This window comes from Micrasema longulum, unplaced genomic scaffold, assembly GCF_059751315.1.
Source record: "Micrasema longulum isolate JH-2025_06_02 unplaced genomic scaffold, ASM5975131v1 h1tg001854l, whole genome shotgun sequence".
Classification (NCBI taxonomy): domain Eukaryota; kingdom Metazoa; phylum Arthropoda; class Insecta; order Trichoptera; family Brachycentridae; genus Micrasema; species Micrasema longulum.
The window spans coordinates 29,646-47,386 of NW_028279028.1; the positions used below are offsets into that span (position 1 = coordinate 29,646).

At 33.4% G+C, this 17,741-nt stretch overlaps 1 protein-coding gene and 2 long non-coding RNA genes across 3 annotated transcripts; all 3 read right to left on the bottom strand.

Moving 5' to 3' along the window:
• Positions 1-1,014: 1,014 nt before the first annotated feature.
• Positions 1,015-2,602, bottom strand: LOC148273731 (uncharacterized). The gene is made up of 2 exons (XR_015824492.1): positions 2,288-2,602; positions 1,015-1,962 (listed from the first exon to the last, which is right to left on the bottom strand). It is a non-coding gene; the product is annotated as an uncharacterized LOC148273731 (long non-coding RNA).
• A 3,453-nt stretch (positions 2,603-6,055) lies between these two features.
• Positions 6,056-16,773, bottom strand: LOC148273732 (uncharacterized). The gene is made up of 3 exons (XM_088238292.1): positions 16,551-16,773; positions 7,007-7,243; positions 6,056-6,063 (listed from the first exon to the last, which is right to left on the bottom strand). Exons 1-3 carry the CDS (start codon positions 16,771-16,773, stop codon positions 6,056-6,058), a joined length of 468 nt encoding a protein of 155 aa, XP_088094418.1.
• On the bottom strand, positions 9,228-10,196 carry LOC148273733 (uncharacterized). The gene is made up of 2 exons (XR_015824493.1): positions 9,924-10,196; positions 9,228-9,822 (listed from the first exon to the last, which is right to left on the bottom strand). It is a non-coding gene; the product is annotated as an uncharacterized LOC148273733 (long non-coding RNA).
• Positions 16,774-17,741: the final 968 nt, after the last annotated feature.

Consider the following 17,741-nt stretch of genomic DNA (forward strand, 5'->3'; position numbering starts at 1 on the left):
TATATCTGTGTATCGAGAATGAGACATAAAGAGTGTGTGAGACAATTGAATCGTGTGTTTGAGAAACAACACACAAGCCAACTTTTGGGATATCAACTTAATGATGCCATCTTGTTTATTTAACCTAGACGCACATTCTGAGCAGAAATAACAAACATCTGATCATTAGTGAATAAATTGCCAAGCACAGTTGTCTATTCTATTTGGTCAACCAGTTCAAAACCCGTTTGGATACTTTTTTGAAGGAAGAAAAACTTGGACAAAAAGCAGTAAGTACACGAGATATAGGCGCATCAGCAAAAGCTGCTTGCCTATAACAAATAATAATAATGTTTGAATTTAAACTTACTTCCCTTTTACACGTGTGACAAATGAGAAATTTGCCAGACTTATTCTGGTTCTATTTAATCACTATTATCCAAATGTATATAAACCATGACGCCATTTTCCTGAGTTAGACCGAAGACAAAGGTGATGTCTATTTCTCACTTTTGACGTGACCAATTAAAGTTTTGATTTACCTAATCATTCCTGGTCTTTCTCAGTGTCCAAATCATACATTTCCATTCATTGTCACTGAATAAAATAAAACACAAATTGATATTTTCATTTGCATTTATTTTAAGATTTTTACAATTATGTTGTTTTGAAATAAAAATATTCTAAATAGAATATAAATTATTTAATATAAAACATTGACAGATTTATAAAAGCATTTTGATAAATTTTAATCCAAAATTATATGCGCAGAGTATTAGTAATAATATGTTGATATTGTGAATGGAAAATGGCCTACCTCCATAATGAAGATAATATTGGGTCTTTTTTAAAATATTTTTTATTCTAGAATAGGTACTTTGGATGACTTATTGCTAGAGACCGGAAAACAGCAGTGTTATTATTTGTGAATAGCGGTGTTATTTTTTGCCAAAAGCGGTGTTATTTTTGAAAACTGGCGGTGTTATTTTTTAGAACCAATTTGAGTACACGGGTTGATAATAAAAGTCACAGGTGTTGTTTTTTTGCATTAAAAATATTTATTTTACAATAATACAACATTAAAAACACTGAATATAAACTACATATTATAAACCGACTGGTAATACATTTAACAACAAGTTGATAAATTACCTGGTCCATGAAGAAGTATAGAAATTAAAAAAATAATATTCTCAGGCATTGCCTAGTATGTAGGTGAAATAATTCAACTAGATGAATCTCACCCGCATAAATAAAGGTTTCAGCTCTTTAACTTCACAAACATCAACAGATGAAAGAATTGAAGGAATATAGATGTTCAAATATAGGCAGAATGGTGAATGTTACACAGTGTGTAAAGTGGCCACTTAAACCAGCCATTGACAGGTCATAAGCCCTGTAGATGCCTGGACTTCTATATTACCTTCTCTTAAATGTTCTTCATCTCTGTTGTAATTTGTTAATGGTAATACATTTGTTTAAAAACTGAATACAAATAAATTAGCAAATATTACATAAAACGCGGAATATATATGTGTTAAATGCACATGCCAAAGATGGTCACCCAAAACCACCTTCAACGTCTCAACACATTTAGTCATGTGACACGCTGAATCTGTCACTCACTCTTCACATTTTTAAACTAAATATTGTAGTCTTTCAGGGCATCTATTATAGCCCTGACACAATTTGTAGCGTTGGCTGACTCTAAAAATTTTACCCTTGCCACAAACAGTTTTACCTCTTCATGACTTGTATTAATTCTAAATAATATGGCGAACACACAACAGCCTGAAGAATCGGTAGTTTTGTCGCAAAACAAATCAGTTTTGTAAAACTTCTTTCACTTTGCAAACTCTATCGGCAGCTACAATTCCGAGATATTTCTCCCTTAATTGTGGTTGGATAATTTATATAGCGCCATTTAGTGAAAATCACCTCAAGGGCGCTGAAATGTTTTTGTGCACAGCAAATCTCCAGCACCTGAAAAAAAAACAATCGTAAACTGAGAAAGGAAAACTGTATTTTCGACATTTTTTCAAGTCTACTTTCAAATGTTTTCATTCGGCGTTAATCTTGAAATTATAATAGTGTTTGTAAATGTTGTGGCTTTGGAAATTGTTTGATCAGTAAGTTTACGAAACAAATTCACTGCGTACTATAAAAATTACAGGTAAAATATTGAATGTCGTATTTTTACCACTTTATAAATATGTGTCAAAAATACTTAGGTTTTCAAAATCGGCAAAATAACATTAAAAATAAATGTTTTGCTCAGAATAAAGTAAATAATTGATAAATCAAATACCTTGCATATATTTGTCTATCCAGGCTCTGACATGCGGATCATCGAGTTTTTCTGAAGGTATGTTGGCTTTGATAAAGGTTTCAGTCGCGTCTTTAGCCAATTCCGTAACAGCATCCTGTCTTCTGGTTACATATTTTATTTATAAGATTGCTTTGAAGTGCAAGCTGAATTCTTCTCGTCATTTTTCCTATGTTTCATACCATGAATATGTTTTTCACAAGAATCCTTTCATTCTCAAGATATCGTCATATTCAGCAGAATCGGCACATACGCCACATCACAGACCGCCACATAAAACACAAATCTGACAGTTATGAAAACAAATATGGCCTCTTCTTCTTCTTCTTCTTTGGCTTTTTTCACCCCTAACTGGGGTGTTCTAGCCAGTGTCAAGTTTAAGTTATCTTATTGAAATATTTACACATGTGTTAGTACTATACATACAAGTTAGTGTGTTAGTATTTATATTACATACACTTTACATACTATATAACTTATTTACAACTTAATTCCATTTATTACTACATATTTACATAAAAAATTTAATATCTGTTTATTGGGTGGGGACAAGAGAATTAAAATATTAGTGGGGAATGGGACGCTGATTTTGGAGAGGTCAGATAGGAACTCAGGATAACAATCATTTAAGGGGCATCCAAAGAAAACATGATTCAGATCTTCCTCCTCAAGCTGACATTCGCACATGGCAGAGTCCCGGACATGGATTTTAAATAAATGAAAACTATTGCAACAATGTCCAATGCGCATTTTAAATATAAAAGATGTCTCAAATTTGTTCAGAATCACGTTGGAGAACCTAGGCTTTTCTGTTACATTTGGTTTCAATTGGAAAAGGTGTCTTCCCTTGGTTTGGGAGGAGGCTACCCAATATTCTTGCCATGTGTGAAGTTGCTTCTCCTTTGTCATAACGAGGAGAACACCTAGTGGTAGAAAAATACTATAGGCAGGATCCCCGGAATGGACCGCCTCCTTTGCCAACTCGTCCACCCTCTCGTTGCCGGGAATACCACAATGGCTAGGGATCCAAGACATAAAAGTGCTTTTATTGGATGCAAAATATGGCCTCCAATTCGAATCAAACCAAGATTCCATAGAATGACGCAGATAAACGAGTGTGAAGTTAGCAACTTAAAATATTCTTCAAAATATTTTATGGCTGTTCAAAGCTTGCTAAGCTTGTTATTTTACAAAAACACCGAATTTCGCGTTATTTCCAAAAAACACGAAATTTCGCGTTATTCGCGTAAAAATGCCAAATTTCGAGTTATTTTTTGTTTTATCACGTTCGCGAAATTTTCCGGTCTCTATTTATTGCTTATTGCTCAAAGCAATATCTTCTAGCCAACCAAAAATCAGACTGGTCAAAAATATGTACAAAAAATAATATCAAAAAATACAAATATGAAATAATCTCATTAATTCATAACAGCTGTTTTTTAATGGGGTGATAAAGTGTGCACATATAAATTTAATAAAACTACATTGTACTAAACATATTAAAAGATGAGAAATGTGGGATAGAGTAATAAATAGATAAAAATAAAGAAAGTTTGGAAGGAGACAGGACTTCACTTTTTTTTTTAATAAGTAATAAATTACAATGGTATCGGAATTATTTTTTTTGTGCGACGTCGTATAAATTTTATTAAAAAGTTTAAAATACGCATATTTTTAATTATCCGAAAACTAGACTTTTTGCGCCCTATAGGGAATATGGAAGTCTAGGCATTTACAGGGCTTATGTATAACATTCACCATTATGCCTATGTTTAAACATCCACATTTCCACAACTCTTACATCTGTTGACTTTTGTGAAGTAAAAGAGCTGAAACCTTTATCATGTGGGTGAGAGGTTTGGCCGGATGAATATTTAAATCAACAATATCCAGTTAATGCAGGTCATAAACTCAGTATATACCTGGATTTGTCTTTTCAAAAGTGTTCTTAATCTCGATTCCAATAATATTTAACACTTCATGATAAAATATTTTTTTACGGTTAATTGAAAGCAAGACAGAAAGAAGAAAAAAAACATAACGAAAATATTTCTGAAATGATTTGTCCGTTTTATTTTGCATATTAAATTTTTAAATTATTATTTTTTGCGCCACAACAGGCCAGGAGACCACCCAATTACAGTGGTGAATTACAACACAGAACACCCAGGCTTGAGAAAAATCACATTAAATTTTTGTGCTCTCACCGGGAATCGAACCCGGAACCTTCCGTGCGTGAGTCATGCGTCTTGACCACAACACCACGAAGGCCGCCTAAAATTGCCTCTTTTAAAAATGTAATTATTAGTCTTGATTTGCATAAATGCTCTTGGTATAATATTCACCACACTTAATTTGTGGTTTTCATTGCTAATTGGTCAAATAAACAAGTGTACCCAGCATTTTCAATTTATAGCTTCAATGAAAATATCAGGTAAAATATATCACTTTTGTGGTCTTCAGATATGAATTACATTTCAACTCTTCGTTCAAAAGAATGAAAAAAAACTCTCATATTAAAATTACACAAAGATATTTCAAAGATGAATAAGATATAGTTTATTCGAATAAATATTATCATTGATATGTTAAGGTGCCTACAAATGCACTAATTATTTGTCGCTGACACATGACAACACAGCTTGTGCACTACATACCGCACACCACATCGTAAGTCTCCACATACAATGAAAATTGCTCATTGGCTAATGAGAGAAGTTGCCAGAAGGAGCTCTCTGTAATCTGGTAACCTTGGCATCTTTTTGCTGTAAGAAGGTAATCCAGTAGTACATAATATGTACTTCATTGGATCGAGGAAAAGAGAGAAATGAATTCTTCACCTACTGGTATTAAATTGATTGTACATAATCAATACGCCAAAATGATTACAAAACTTTTTAAAAGCCTTGAAATTCTTTTTGGAAGCCACGAGATCTGTTTATTTATTTATGTGCACACATTATATTTATTGCACATTATTTGAGGTAAAAGTCCTAACTCCATGCGACTAAAAGTCCTGTTTTGAGATGTGACGAGCAATTAGTTGACACAGACACATGAGTATATCACCACAAATATAAGATCAGAAACACAAAAAATTTTTTTTTAATGTATACATGGCACATCAATGTGGTAAACAGTAAACTCAAACATTCAGAAAATCATATGTATATCTGATAGTAACTATAAAAGCGCCACAGATATAGCGAGAAGCTCTATTCAGTATTCAAAGAAAGAAGGAAAGGGACTAGACCACAGAATGTGTTCAGAAGATTGATTAAGATATCCTGACACGTGACAATATTCAAATTTTGAATGAATTCAGTGGCGGAGAAAGACATGGATTTGGTCATACCACGTATTTCTCAGTTTTCCTCAATTTCTGCATCCATCAACAATTGTAAATCTTTTCGGCCACACTTTCGTTGTCCATTCGCTCTCCGTATCCAAACCAACGCAGCACTACTTTCTTATCAATAATCTCATTGAAATTTAAAGTTATGGTTTAATTCTATAATAATAAAGGTAAAAAAAGAATAAGCTGCCATCTCTGTAGAGCCGCCCGTATGGACAATAACAATCATAAATTTAGCTATGGTTAACAGCAAAACTATGGGCCGCAGGTACTCAGGTCGAGAATCACTAGCAAAGCCATGAAACCGTAGTTACACGTCTGTTGTTAAACCAAAAGTTTGTATTGCTTTTATTCTATATGATAGAGTGAAATGCTGTCTCTGCAGCTGAGGTGCATTATTCCTCTGAGGGAAAAACAGTACCTTACATTTTATAACTAAGCTTATAGAACATTACTAAATATTTATAAACTTGAAATTCTCAAAGTTACAGAAAAAATATTCAATTAAAAAAACTTGTATGAAAACAATAAAGATGATGATATTTTATTTATTTATTTATAAATTTACAATGTTTGTAATATTTTTTTATACATAATAATGTTCCCCCACTGAGGTGTCCCATGCCGAGGGAAACATTTTACAATAAGTGAAACATGCCTTAAATTAGTTATTTAACAAAGTTAACATGTAATTAATCTAATTAACCTAATTATCATTAACATAATAAGCAATATAAACTAAAATAATCATAAAAAACATATAGACCTGTAGACCAAATTTCATAAACAGTACACAAATTTTACCTATTTGGCTTGATCCACTCATCGATCCGTGTGCAACCCACATCCACTATCCATTTCTTAATAGTAATTTTATATTGTGAGTATTTACAATGGAAGTAGATTGTACACTTTAACCGAGTAGTAGGCCAATCCTCTTTGACCGAAAGTTGTTTTAATTTTAATTGTTTTTGCAGCGTCAGGGTGGAGTATCTAGTAACTTTTGTATTTGTGAATGCTCCATGAGATCAAATAAGTATAATCTTATATAAATAATACCTAACGTATTTTATAAATATTTAATACTGATTGTTATGTCTATACTTCTGAGATGAAATCATTTTATCCCCATCGTAACGGTGTCCCAGCCGGTCTTAACATCGCTCTATTCTCAGCTCTGATGACGTTATTGTTTCTAAGATAAGAAGGAGAAATCCTCGGCGCGAAAATTCCTCTCTGCGGTCTGTATCTGTCGGGTAACAAGTAAAACAGTCGCAGTCTCGACAATATTGAGAATCCTCGCTTAGCGGGGACTGGCATAGTATGTCCATCTGTATTATTAGTACCGTAATCGAATTTAAAACCAAAGTGTTTGGTGAGTGCTCTTTCCATTATAAGTGTCTTGGCTTTCATTAATTCTCTGAGGAGATTGATATTATCCAATTCCAGTACTGAATCGAAGTCTACTCGGGATCTGATGAAAGAATAACACCACTTAGTTAAGAAATCTTTAAGATATACATCAATTTTGTGATTTTTTAACCACCAGTCTAGTGCCATTGATCTCTTGACTCTGTTGGTTTCTGAAACAAAAGAAATAAACATATCAAAAGACTTTAAACTCCTCGATTTTTTAATCGGGTCGTGATCCCGTGGCCACGTGTTGTGGACTCACTCAACTAGATTCGCATTTTCTCATTGTGAATTATTTACAACTCGTTGAAAATGGCCCCAAAATGGAAATATATGGGTATAAATGTATATCCGGTATCCAGCCTATCCTGCTTAATTTTACTATACAGCAGGATACCGGATAGTAGCTCAGTATACCTAATATTCATTAAATTGCGAAAATTTACTGAAATCATCGCCATTAATTTGGTTTATTGATATCGACCCTGTTCGGAAAAAAGAATGTAACCCTCATTATTTGATAAATGTACTTTTTTGCATAAAAATTTTCATCAGTGTTCAGTGTGCGCTCTAGAAAAATAATTAAACTTGCAAATAAAAAATGTTTATCAAAATATTTTTTTAATCAAAAATATATTTGCGTGAAAAAAATAAAGCGCAAAGAGTGAAACTACCCAAAACCATTATTGTTATTATTTAATTAACACTTTGTATCCCGGAGCCGTGTAAACACGTGATTAAATAAACATACATTGTGTCCCGGTCCTGTGTTTTCACGTGGTTTACCAGCTGTCTAAAAAAGTGCATTTTATTGACATCTAGTGACTTTTATTAGTACTTTTTCGCTGCTGGTTAACCACGTGAAAACACGGGACCGAGACACAACACATGGTTATTATAATCACGTGTTTACACGGTTCCGGGATACAAACCACAAAAAAATAAGTGAAGACCTGTATATGTGCGAACATTGCAATGCGCAATGTAGCTCTCCATAAAGGCCAATGTTGGCAAAACTATCATACAAAAATGACTTTTTCATTGTTTCAAATAAAAACCAGAAGTTTGAATTTATTTAACCCAGTATTTTCATAATTATGTCACTTTTAAGAAACGGTGTTCGTAACTTTAAATTCATGGCTTAGTAGTTTTATGTTCATAATTTCAAATGTATTGTAAAATTTGTTCACAATTTTAAATACATACGTAAATAATGTTAATAATTAAAAATATATGTCGGAATTGCATGCAATACACGGCTACAGCCGCTAATAATACAATTATAAAAAATATATGGTAAATGGTGTTTATAATTTCAAAGACAAATACATTTTTATACAGACCCTCCACTTATATAGAATAATATAGGCCCAACACAAAACTACAGTAGTACTGTATAATACGTTAAATATTTTCATTATTGTAGTTTTAATTTATGTTATCAGTTATCACTTAAATTGTGTGTATGTGCTAATGTAGTGTATAATACAGTATAACATACATATATGTACACAATAAAACATAGCTTGTGCCATTTAAATGTTCCAGTAATAAGGCGTTTTCACTAATCCGGTAGTGCTCGGGTCCGATATCTGCCAGATTGGTGAGAGACCACTGTATATCTTTTATGTATGTATGTATGTGTATCCACATGGGTATAGGTATGTGTGTATGTATGTATATATATATACATGTATGTATGTATATATACATGTATGTATGTATATATACATGTATGTATGTATATATACATGTATGTATGTATATATATACATGTATGTATGTAATATATACATGTATGTATGTATATGTAAATGTATAAAATATATGTGCATGTATCAATATGTGCATACTAGTAAGTTTATTATGTTATAGTTATATAGTTATATATATATAGTTAATATTTTATTTGTCTGTTCTTTCTTTTAACTTGTTAATTATTTTTATGTATTAAAATGTAATTACCTAGCTTGGAACGGAACTTGGGCTTGGAACTTGGGCAAAGTGTACAAAAAGTGTATGTAACATGATAAAATGTATAAATAAATAAATATGCATTAAGTTTATAAATAAATAGAGCTAACAATTTAAAACATATCGAGATATCTGCTAACTTTTAGGTAATAATAATATGTGTACTCAATAAAACGCATATTTATTTGTAGATTCAATTTATTTCGGCTTTATACACACCTGGTTGAATATACAATTTTTATGAGAAACAACACTGAATAGCATTATTTAAATCACCTCTCCCCATCTTAATATACTATATTACAGTTAAAATAAATAAATGTTTGCCTGGAGAAATAACAATGCGATAAAAAATATAACTCTGTATTATATGTATGTATACGTGGAAATCAAAGTCCATTGATCGATGACACACACACGCGCCAAATGATTTTTTCTAAAATTTAGAACGAGGACCCAGGAAGCAACTAAGCATTTTCATTGAATACAATACATTATATTCTGCATGACCAACAGTATTGCATATACAGGATGTTAACTTTATAATGAAATTAGATACCATATCTAAAGCAGCGTCCTGGAGTACATTAACTTCCCGCCATGGAGATACGAAGAACAAAGCAACATGGCCTATAAAAGGACCACAGGGCGTGGTAACATCAGTCAGTCCAGTTTCAGCATGCAGTTCAGTTAGTTCCAGCATGTGGTCTAGTTAGTCAGTTCAATTAAGTTATTACTCTCGCGCTCCATGACAAAGTGCTGTATCTTATTCACTCTGTAATAAAAACGCACCGAATGTCAACTTCATTTCTTCTGTTAATCTCCAACCAGGGTAGGAGCTCATACTATTATCATAAATTTTTCAACCGCTCCTACCTTAGTAATCAACAACAATGTGATTCCTTTCACAACAATACTAAAAATCTTGGTATTATTATAGACCAACACTTAACACGGCAAGAATAGATCACTAAGACTGAGACTTCCTCCATTCATTAAAAACACTTCGGAATTTTTTTGTTAGAATGGTCGGCCACAGGAAAAAAAATCAGTCTCAATCATTTTCCATATTATTTGTCTTCTCTGTGCTGTGATAATATTTGTTATCTTGACACCAATACCGAACTCAATACTCGTCTATAGCGTTTGCCGAACCAAAGCATTAGCTTTACTTTTAATCTCAATTAATATGACAATTTATCACCCTTTCACACCAAGTGACCTCTCATCTCATGAACTTTCAATCATTAGTTTCTTTCGTTTTAATCACCTCATAAACTTTTAATCTCACTTCGTTATAACATTCTTCATAACCCTTGTGAACCAAAGTATATTGTTGTGAATTTCATTTGCCTTTCTGTTCATGTTCTATAACTTTACTCTTCTCAGGAGAGAACACGTTCCATTCCTTGACATACCACATCATTCTTCAGTAATTCCTTTTCTGTTTGAGGTGCCAGCTTTGGAATGCACTACCCCTTCATATAAATGCACCTTTCTTGGCTACTTTTAAGAAACACCTGAAACATTATTATAAATCTTTGGAACCCTAGCTTCGTTCAATTTTTTCAATTCGTTTTCTTTCCTGGATCCTCTTATTTCTTTTCTGTATCGTCTTCTTACATCCTTCCAAACTTTACTATCTACATTCGCACATATTTTATTCATGAAATCAAGACTTTTTGGTGACGTAAAACAAGGGCAGATCCAGGATTTCAAATTGGGTGGGGCCCTCGTCCGTTTTAAGATTTTAAAAATTTTAAGTTAAAGGCATAGGCAGGCAATCAGCCGAGACTTTTATAAATACATAGAACATTGAAACTATAAAAAAATATTTTTTTATTGTCATTTACATTTTACAAAATTAAATCTATTTTCGTTTACTCCTAGCATACCGATTTATTACGTCATCAAGATTAATATTTAATGCCCTATGGACATATAGAAGCACAAATTCGGTAAGATGTTTTTCTCCAGTTCGCGTATGCAGCCACGGTTTTAGGCAGCGCAGGGTAGGAAAAATCTTTCGGCCATTGCTATACTCACTGATAATGTCGCTAAAATGTTGAGCACATTATGCTTGTTGCAGGAAACATGTCTTCATCAATAGTCTTTAATACATCCAAAGCAGTGGTTAGAATTTCTCATTTTTCCCTCTTTGAATGCAGCTATTTTTCTATCCATATGGCGTACTCTGGCTTCAGACTCACTGCACGCTCATATACCTGTGATACTTTTTTAATCCAATTTTGAAGGTTCTAACTAGCCTCTGTCACGGTTTTAGACTCAGTGATGGTGTTCACAATAAACGAGGGCATAAGCAAACGAAGGTCGAATGTGTTCATGACATTATCTAGTAGACGATTGCGCAAGTCACTCACAATATCCAATAGGGATATAAATGGATGTCCTGAAATACGTCTCTGGTCCTCAGTCGGAGGTTGGGTGATTTGCTCCACAGACAATTTTTTTTACTATTTGTGGGCTTGTAATTTCTACGTCAAGTATCTTGACCATTTCTTCTGCCCTAAGATATATATGTATTTCTAAACACAGAAAAAACATCTTCTCTCTTTTTTAGTACATCTAGTTTCCACAATAAACATAACGACATTACAAGCAAGGAACCATTTGGGATTCGAACCCGGAATCATTGTCTTCACCTATTTGCCATTTTTTTTTTTCGTCAATTTAAACTCAAATTTATAAATGAATTATCTGCATTATATTTTTATTATTTTATTACATCGCTTTGAATCATTGATTCTAGAACCATACAGGTAAATATTATTTAGGCTATTATATTTTGTCATTAAATGATGTGTCTCATAAGAAAAACATTTATTTCGTAACGCCCGTGCTCAATATTCACTGTAATTATTCTGATTCTTATGTTCCGAGCAACTTAGCTCACTGGTGGCTATGTTGCGCGTTGGTTCGAGTGTAATGGATTGAGGTTCGTGTCTTGAGATTCAATAGCAAGTAATTGTATTTAATTTTTTTATAACCATTCAATCCTTCGAACAAAAAACTTGGCAATATATTTATTTATTTATTTATATATATACGCCCAATGGACATTCGAAAGGACATATAGAAAATTATTATAAAGGAAAGTAGAAAGAAACAATGGTATATAGTAGACTTGGTTTCCACCAAGCGGAAAAGAGGTGTTCATTATTAAATTTGATCCAGTGATCGTTTAAAAGAAGACAACTTGTTATCAAAAAAAATCAAAACTGGTATGTTTGTTGGCAGACCTAAGAATTCTGGGCATAGGGGAATAAAAACCATGGTTAGTTCTATGGTTATTGGTATGAAAGAGTAAGTTTTGTCTGAGGTTTCTAGATGGGATAATTTATTTTATTGAGCTCAGTAGTTCAGGCGCATCAAAGAGTGAGTTGAGCGATATAGCAACAAACACAATTTAATTCATAATGACATATTTTCATACTGAAAGCCATAGAACTAATTATGGTTTTCACTTTGCCATGCCCAGAATTCTTAGGTCTGTCAACAAATATCCCTGTCTTGATTTCTTTGATAACAAGTTGTCTTCTTTCATTCGAACACTGTATCAAATTCAACTATAACCATTTCTCTCTCGCTTCCATTCCCACCTAGTTCAATTTTGTTATTTAATGATGTAGGTATATCGTTCGTGTAAATGCCCAGTGGGTGTACAGTGTACATGTATATAAATAAAAAACAATTTAAATTTGACAACTGTCTAGATTCCTTAAATATATCGTGTGTTTGATATTAAAATATTTATCTTCAGCATTTTCAATCCCCTTTTCATACCTCGTGGTGCATGTGACACTGCATTTGAACACTAATCGTAGCGTATCTTAACCATTCATTAGAAAGAAGGTCCCAGCAGAATGCCTGTTCAAAGTTTTCGCCTCACCTTAATTACTCAATACTGAATACCCGTACGATGCTTACTTAAAGACAGTTTTCGTATGTGGCTCCAAGGGTGGTCAACGTCTTGGATGAACATATCAAATTCTCTAAAACAATGGCCATGTTTCAGGTGGAAGTAGATTTTATCGAAGGGAAGAGACCGTCTGAGATTACTCCAGGACTAAATTTATTGTAGGGATGTTTTATGTACTTATTGTATTTTTATCTCTTTGCTTTTCTGTTTTCTAGATGATGTTTGTAACTTTGTTTTATTATAGTTTTAATAGTACTCAATGTTTTTTTTGTTCTGTTATTCCTAATTACTGTTATTTTATATGCGGACTTTATAAGTTCTCGCTATTTCTCAACAAATGGTGTTATCCTCGCATTCTTACATCGGATAATATATATTGTAAAGCTCCACTATTAGACTTGAAATCATGGTATGTTATGAAGTGTAAACAAAATGTTTTTTTCATAGCATGAAACATGTCAAATTTTGTGCCAAAGAAACGAGTATTTGCATGGAATTTTACTGAATGCAATAATGACTAAATTTCATATGAATAAATTTGATTTGATTGACATGAAGGTATAATAATCGAGTAAGTGTAAGAGTTTATGCTTCAGGTAACAGTCTGGGGACTTGCCACTGAGAGGGAAAACACTTTTGAAAAGGGAATATCATAGAAGAATAGCCTTTTTAATCAATATTTCATATCAACCTTCTCAGTGTTCGAACCTGGTACCTCAAACGTGGTAGGTGAACGCGCCAACCACTACACTACGAGGCGGACTTATCTACTCTCGATTTCCTTTTTACAGGATTTTTACCTGAGAGCAGCCATCGAATCGAAAGCACTCGTCCAGGATTCTGGTTCTATTTCACACACAGAACTGTATTCTTCTTCCACCTGGACACAGATATATAAAAAAACGATGAAACCGTAACTATTATGAAACTTGTATTTAATATAAAATATCGGAGTTCAGCAATTTAAATTTAAATTTTAAACATATTTTTTTTATTGAAACTTTTCATTTAAGTCTTAACAAAAGAATGTTCTGCGCCGTTAATGTTGTTTTTCATATTCATAAAGGTAAACCACCTGGAAATATAAAAAACATATATAAACATTTTTAAAATATGTCATTAGATATTATGTGTTTAAAAATATAAAATTAGTACCTAATTAGTTCTATAACTATCCGCAAAGTACATATAAAATAAAATAAATAGCCACCTACCGTATATGTGAAAAGTTATACATTTTTCGTTATATTTATTTTGATAATTATTTTTAAATGCTGCTTTTTAAAATTCCAACTACATAGATACAACTTACAAAAAATACTCTCTCAGAGTCTCAGAAATTTACAATCACAGAACGAATTATAATGGCTTCCCTTCCAGGCTGATATTCCGAACGCATTTACAGCGCTCTATAACGCGTATTTAGTTCGTAAAAACACGCTATACCGCGCTATAATTACGTTCGGAATACCAGCCCAGGCCCGCGATTATGAACGGCTATCTTCATCGGTATATACTGAGACGGTATAAACTAATATCGATATTTATGTACGAAAGTGTGTATATTTGTATGGAAATTCAAAGTATTTTCGTCGGTAACCGGTAATTAAACATGTTTAGAAAAAAAAAATTGTAAACATATTCTATTTTTCATACAGAAAACTTAATTTTACTTTGTAGATGTATTGAAGACAAATTCCCAACAAACTTCCCATTAGAAGACGGACCCAGGGCTGGTATTATGAATTCATAGCGCGGTACAACGCATATTTACGTGCCTACTAAATACGCGCTACACCGCGACCGCTTTAGACGCCTTCATAATACCAGCCCAGGGCCCCGATTAAAAGTCAACAGAGTTTTCTCCAATGAGGAAGTTCGGGGCTACGGGAAATTGGATATAAAAAATGTTTTGTGCGTGTTCGTTTTAAATTATAAATGAAAACATGTTTTTTATACGTTGATAATTATATCATTAGGATCGTAAAAATCCGCTGTAAATATTGACTATATTTTCAACGTTATTTCCGATTTGTGAAAATACCCTATTGTCTTATAAAATTTTATGTATGAAAAATTAAATATTCATTTGATTATTTTTTTGTAGCATCTTCAATAATTGAATTATATACTGTAATTATTACTGATTGCTGCCGATTAATACTTATATTTTGGATATACGCATTTTCGTACAGAAAATTACATTTTATAGACAGTTGAAGATAACTCCCCATTGTAATTGGGGCCCAGGCGGCTCCTCTGACCAGAACTATCAGCTTGTAGATTATTTCATGTCAGGATATTTATTAATAAATTCAAATTGTATTTTTATCGGGAAAACGAAAGAATTTTTAAGTTAAAATGAGAAAAGCACATTAATCCAAATTTCAATTAATTTCCCTCTTTGTTAATATGAGACGCAATTGATATATTATTTTTTACTAAGCGTATAAAATATAACTAAACGCGAGAGATGGAGTAATGTGTGAAGTAACATGTTAAATCGTATTTTGTTTATATTTTTTGTTTATTTAAATTTAATAATAAAACGGTTTGCCTTGCCTGCTCTGTTTATTATATCGTTCTTCCCGTATACAAATATTATCATTGTTTTCAATTTTTTTGTGTTTTAGCTTTCGAAAAAAATAAATAAACCCTATCTTTAAAAAAGCCAATTACCAATCTGTAAAGCCTGTTTTTTTTTGTTTCTAAATAGTTAGAAAGAACTATTGAGTTTCCGTTTCATGTTTATATGTATACCTATAAAGAAATCGATTTTGCTGTCAGTGAGATGTAGAAACGAACGTTTTAAAACAATATAGTGTTCTTACTTGTACTGTTTAATAGGCCGCTGGCCGTGTTATTATAGTTCTCACTCTCTATCAGGACGATGCTGTCCGCGAGGTCGATCATGCTGAGCATCGCCTTAATTTGCCTATAGAAATCCCCCTCTGTCTGGTCCTTATGCAAGTACTGGTCGTACACCAACCCGTAGTACAAGTTCTTCACCCTGTTAGTTATTTTCCACGTGAGGACGTTGGTAATCTGGGCCTTCAGAGTCGTGGTTTTCAAGACCAGCTCTCTCCAGTAGTCGTTATCCTTCTCGCTGGCGTTGTAAGGAGTGGGGTTGTACCCGAGAAGAGTCAGGTTGTTCTTCAAAACGTCCAACTGGGACATCGCGGCTAGGAACTGCCTGGCGTACGCGAGACCCTCGACGTAGGGTTGGTTGGCGAGAAAATAGTCGTAGTTGTTGACGTCGTCGTCAGCGCCGAGGTCGGGCTGCGGGACGGAGCTGTTGACGGGCAGCGGGGAGTACCCGGTGCCTTCTGGATCGATCAATTTCTGCAGGACAGAATCCACGATGGAACTGTCGTTCGTGCCGCTGCTGGGGCTGGGGGGATTTGTGAGGGCGCGTCTGGGGCGAGATTCTACGTTATCGTTTTCATCTTGGTCCTGGGTACCTTCAAAGAAAGTTCGCCAGAATGAAAGATTTAGCTTATCGACGACCTTCAAAGGAAACGGAAATCTGAACTGATCGAATATATTCGGGAATTGGATCTTACCGTCGTTGGATTCATCGTTTCCATCGGAGTCGCCGGAGAAAACGTTTTTAGGGAGAATGAACAGAGGTGGACGTTTGTCGGGATTCCTGTCCGCATTTTCGTCGGAACCCGGACGGCTGCTAATCCAGGAGTCTTCCGAATCTGTGCTCGGTGAAGGTGACGCTGACGCGGACGCCAATAGGAAGGCGCCGCTCAGTAAAAACACTAAAGCTTCTTTCCCCATCTGAAAAAGTATTTACATATTACTAGAATTTACAAATATCTCCTTATATAAGAAGCTACGGAACATTGTCTCACATTTGCTAACAGCAGAGAAGCTAGTGCGAGTTTCAGCTCCGCCACAAGTTTAGTTCAGGTTTAGGTAAAACTTGCTTTGTTACAGCCTTTTAGACTCGCTAGTTTTATAAACTGGGGTCGTGATTATTTTATCACTTAACAGTTTTCGTGTAATGAAAACTACATAAAATTGAATCACGTTTGACTATTAAAACACAATTACGTGACTCTAATAATAATCAGTTAATTGCTAAAAACACCCGCTTCGACTCTTGTCCACCTGGTAAAGGTCATAAAAAACGATTAACGTAGAAAAAAAACGCTTTATATTAATAATCCAAAGTCCAAAATTAATGATCCAAGAAAAATTGAGGTACTGCAATTATGAATAAAAAAATAGACTAAAAAGTAAAACAATCGTGAAATTTTAATATGAAAATCCTCGCTCCCGCAGTGTTTGTTTAAGATTCTTGCCATTTTAAATTATACTTATTATTATTTATTTATTAATTTACACGGCACGCAGTGCCTTTCATCTTACAAAGATACATATTTAAAAGAATATAAAAACTTCAATATAATGTGAAAAACATAAAAAATTCTACAATAAAATTCTTTTGTCTCAAAAAAAAAGTAGTAATAATAATAACAATTAAAGTCATTAAAAAAAAAAGTATACACGTAAATATGGTACACAATAATACAATAGTACCCATACAAAAGTAAACATAGAAAGCACTGCATTCTAAAAAATGTAAATTACCGTTCACCTTCTTTGAAATGATTGAATAAATATATTTTGAAAATTTAATGATTTAATTATTTAAATAAATCTTGCTTCAGCCATGACAGTTTCCGTGATCGATCCCCGATGGCATCACAATAAATTAATAGTGCTGCAATGAGGAACTTCAG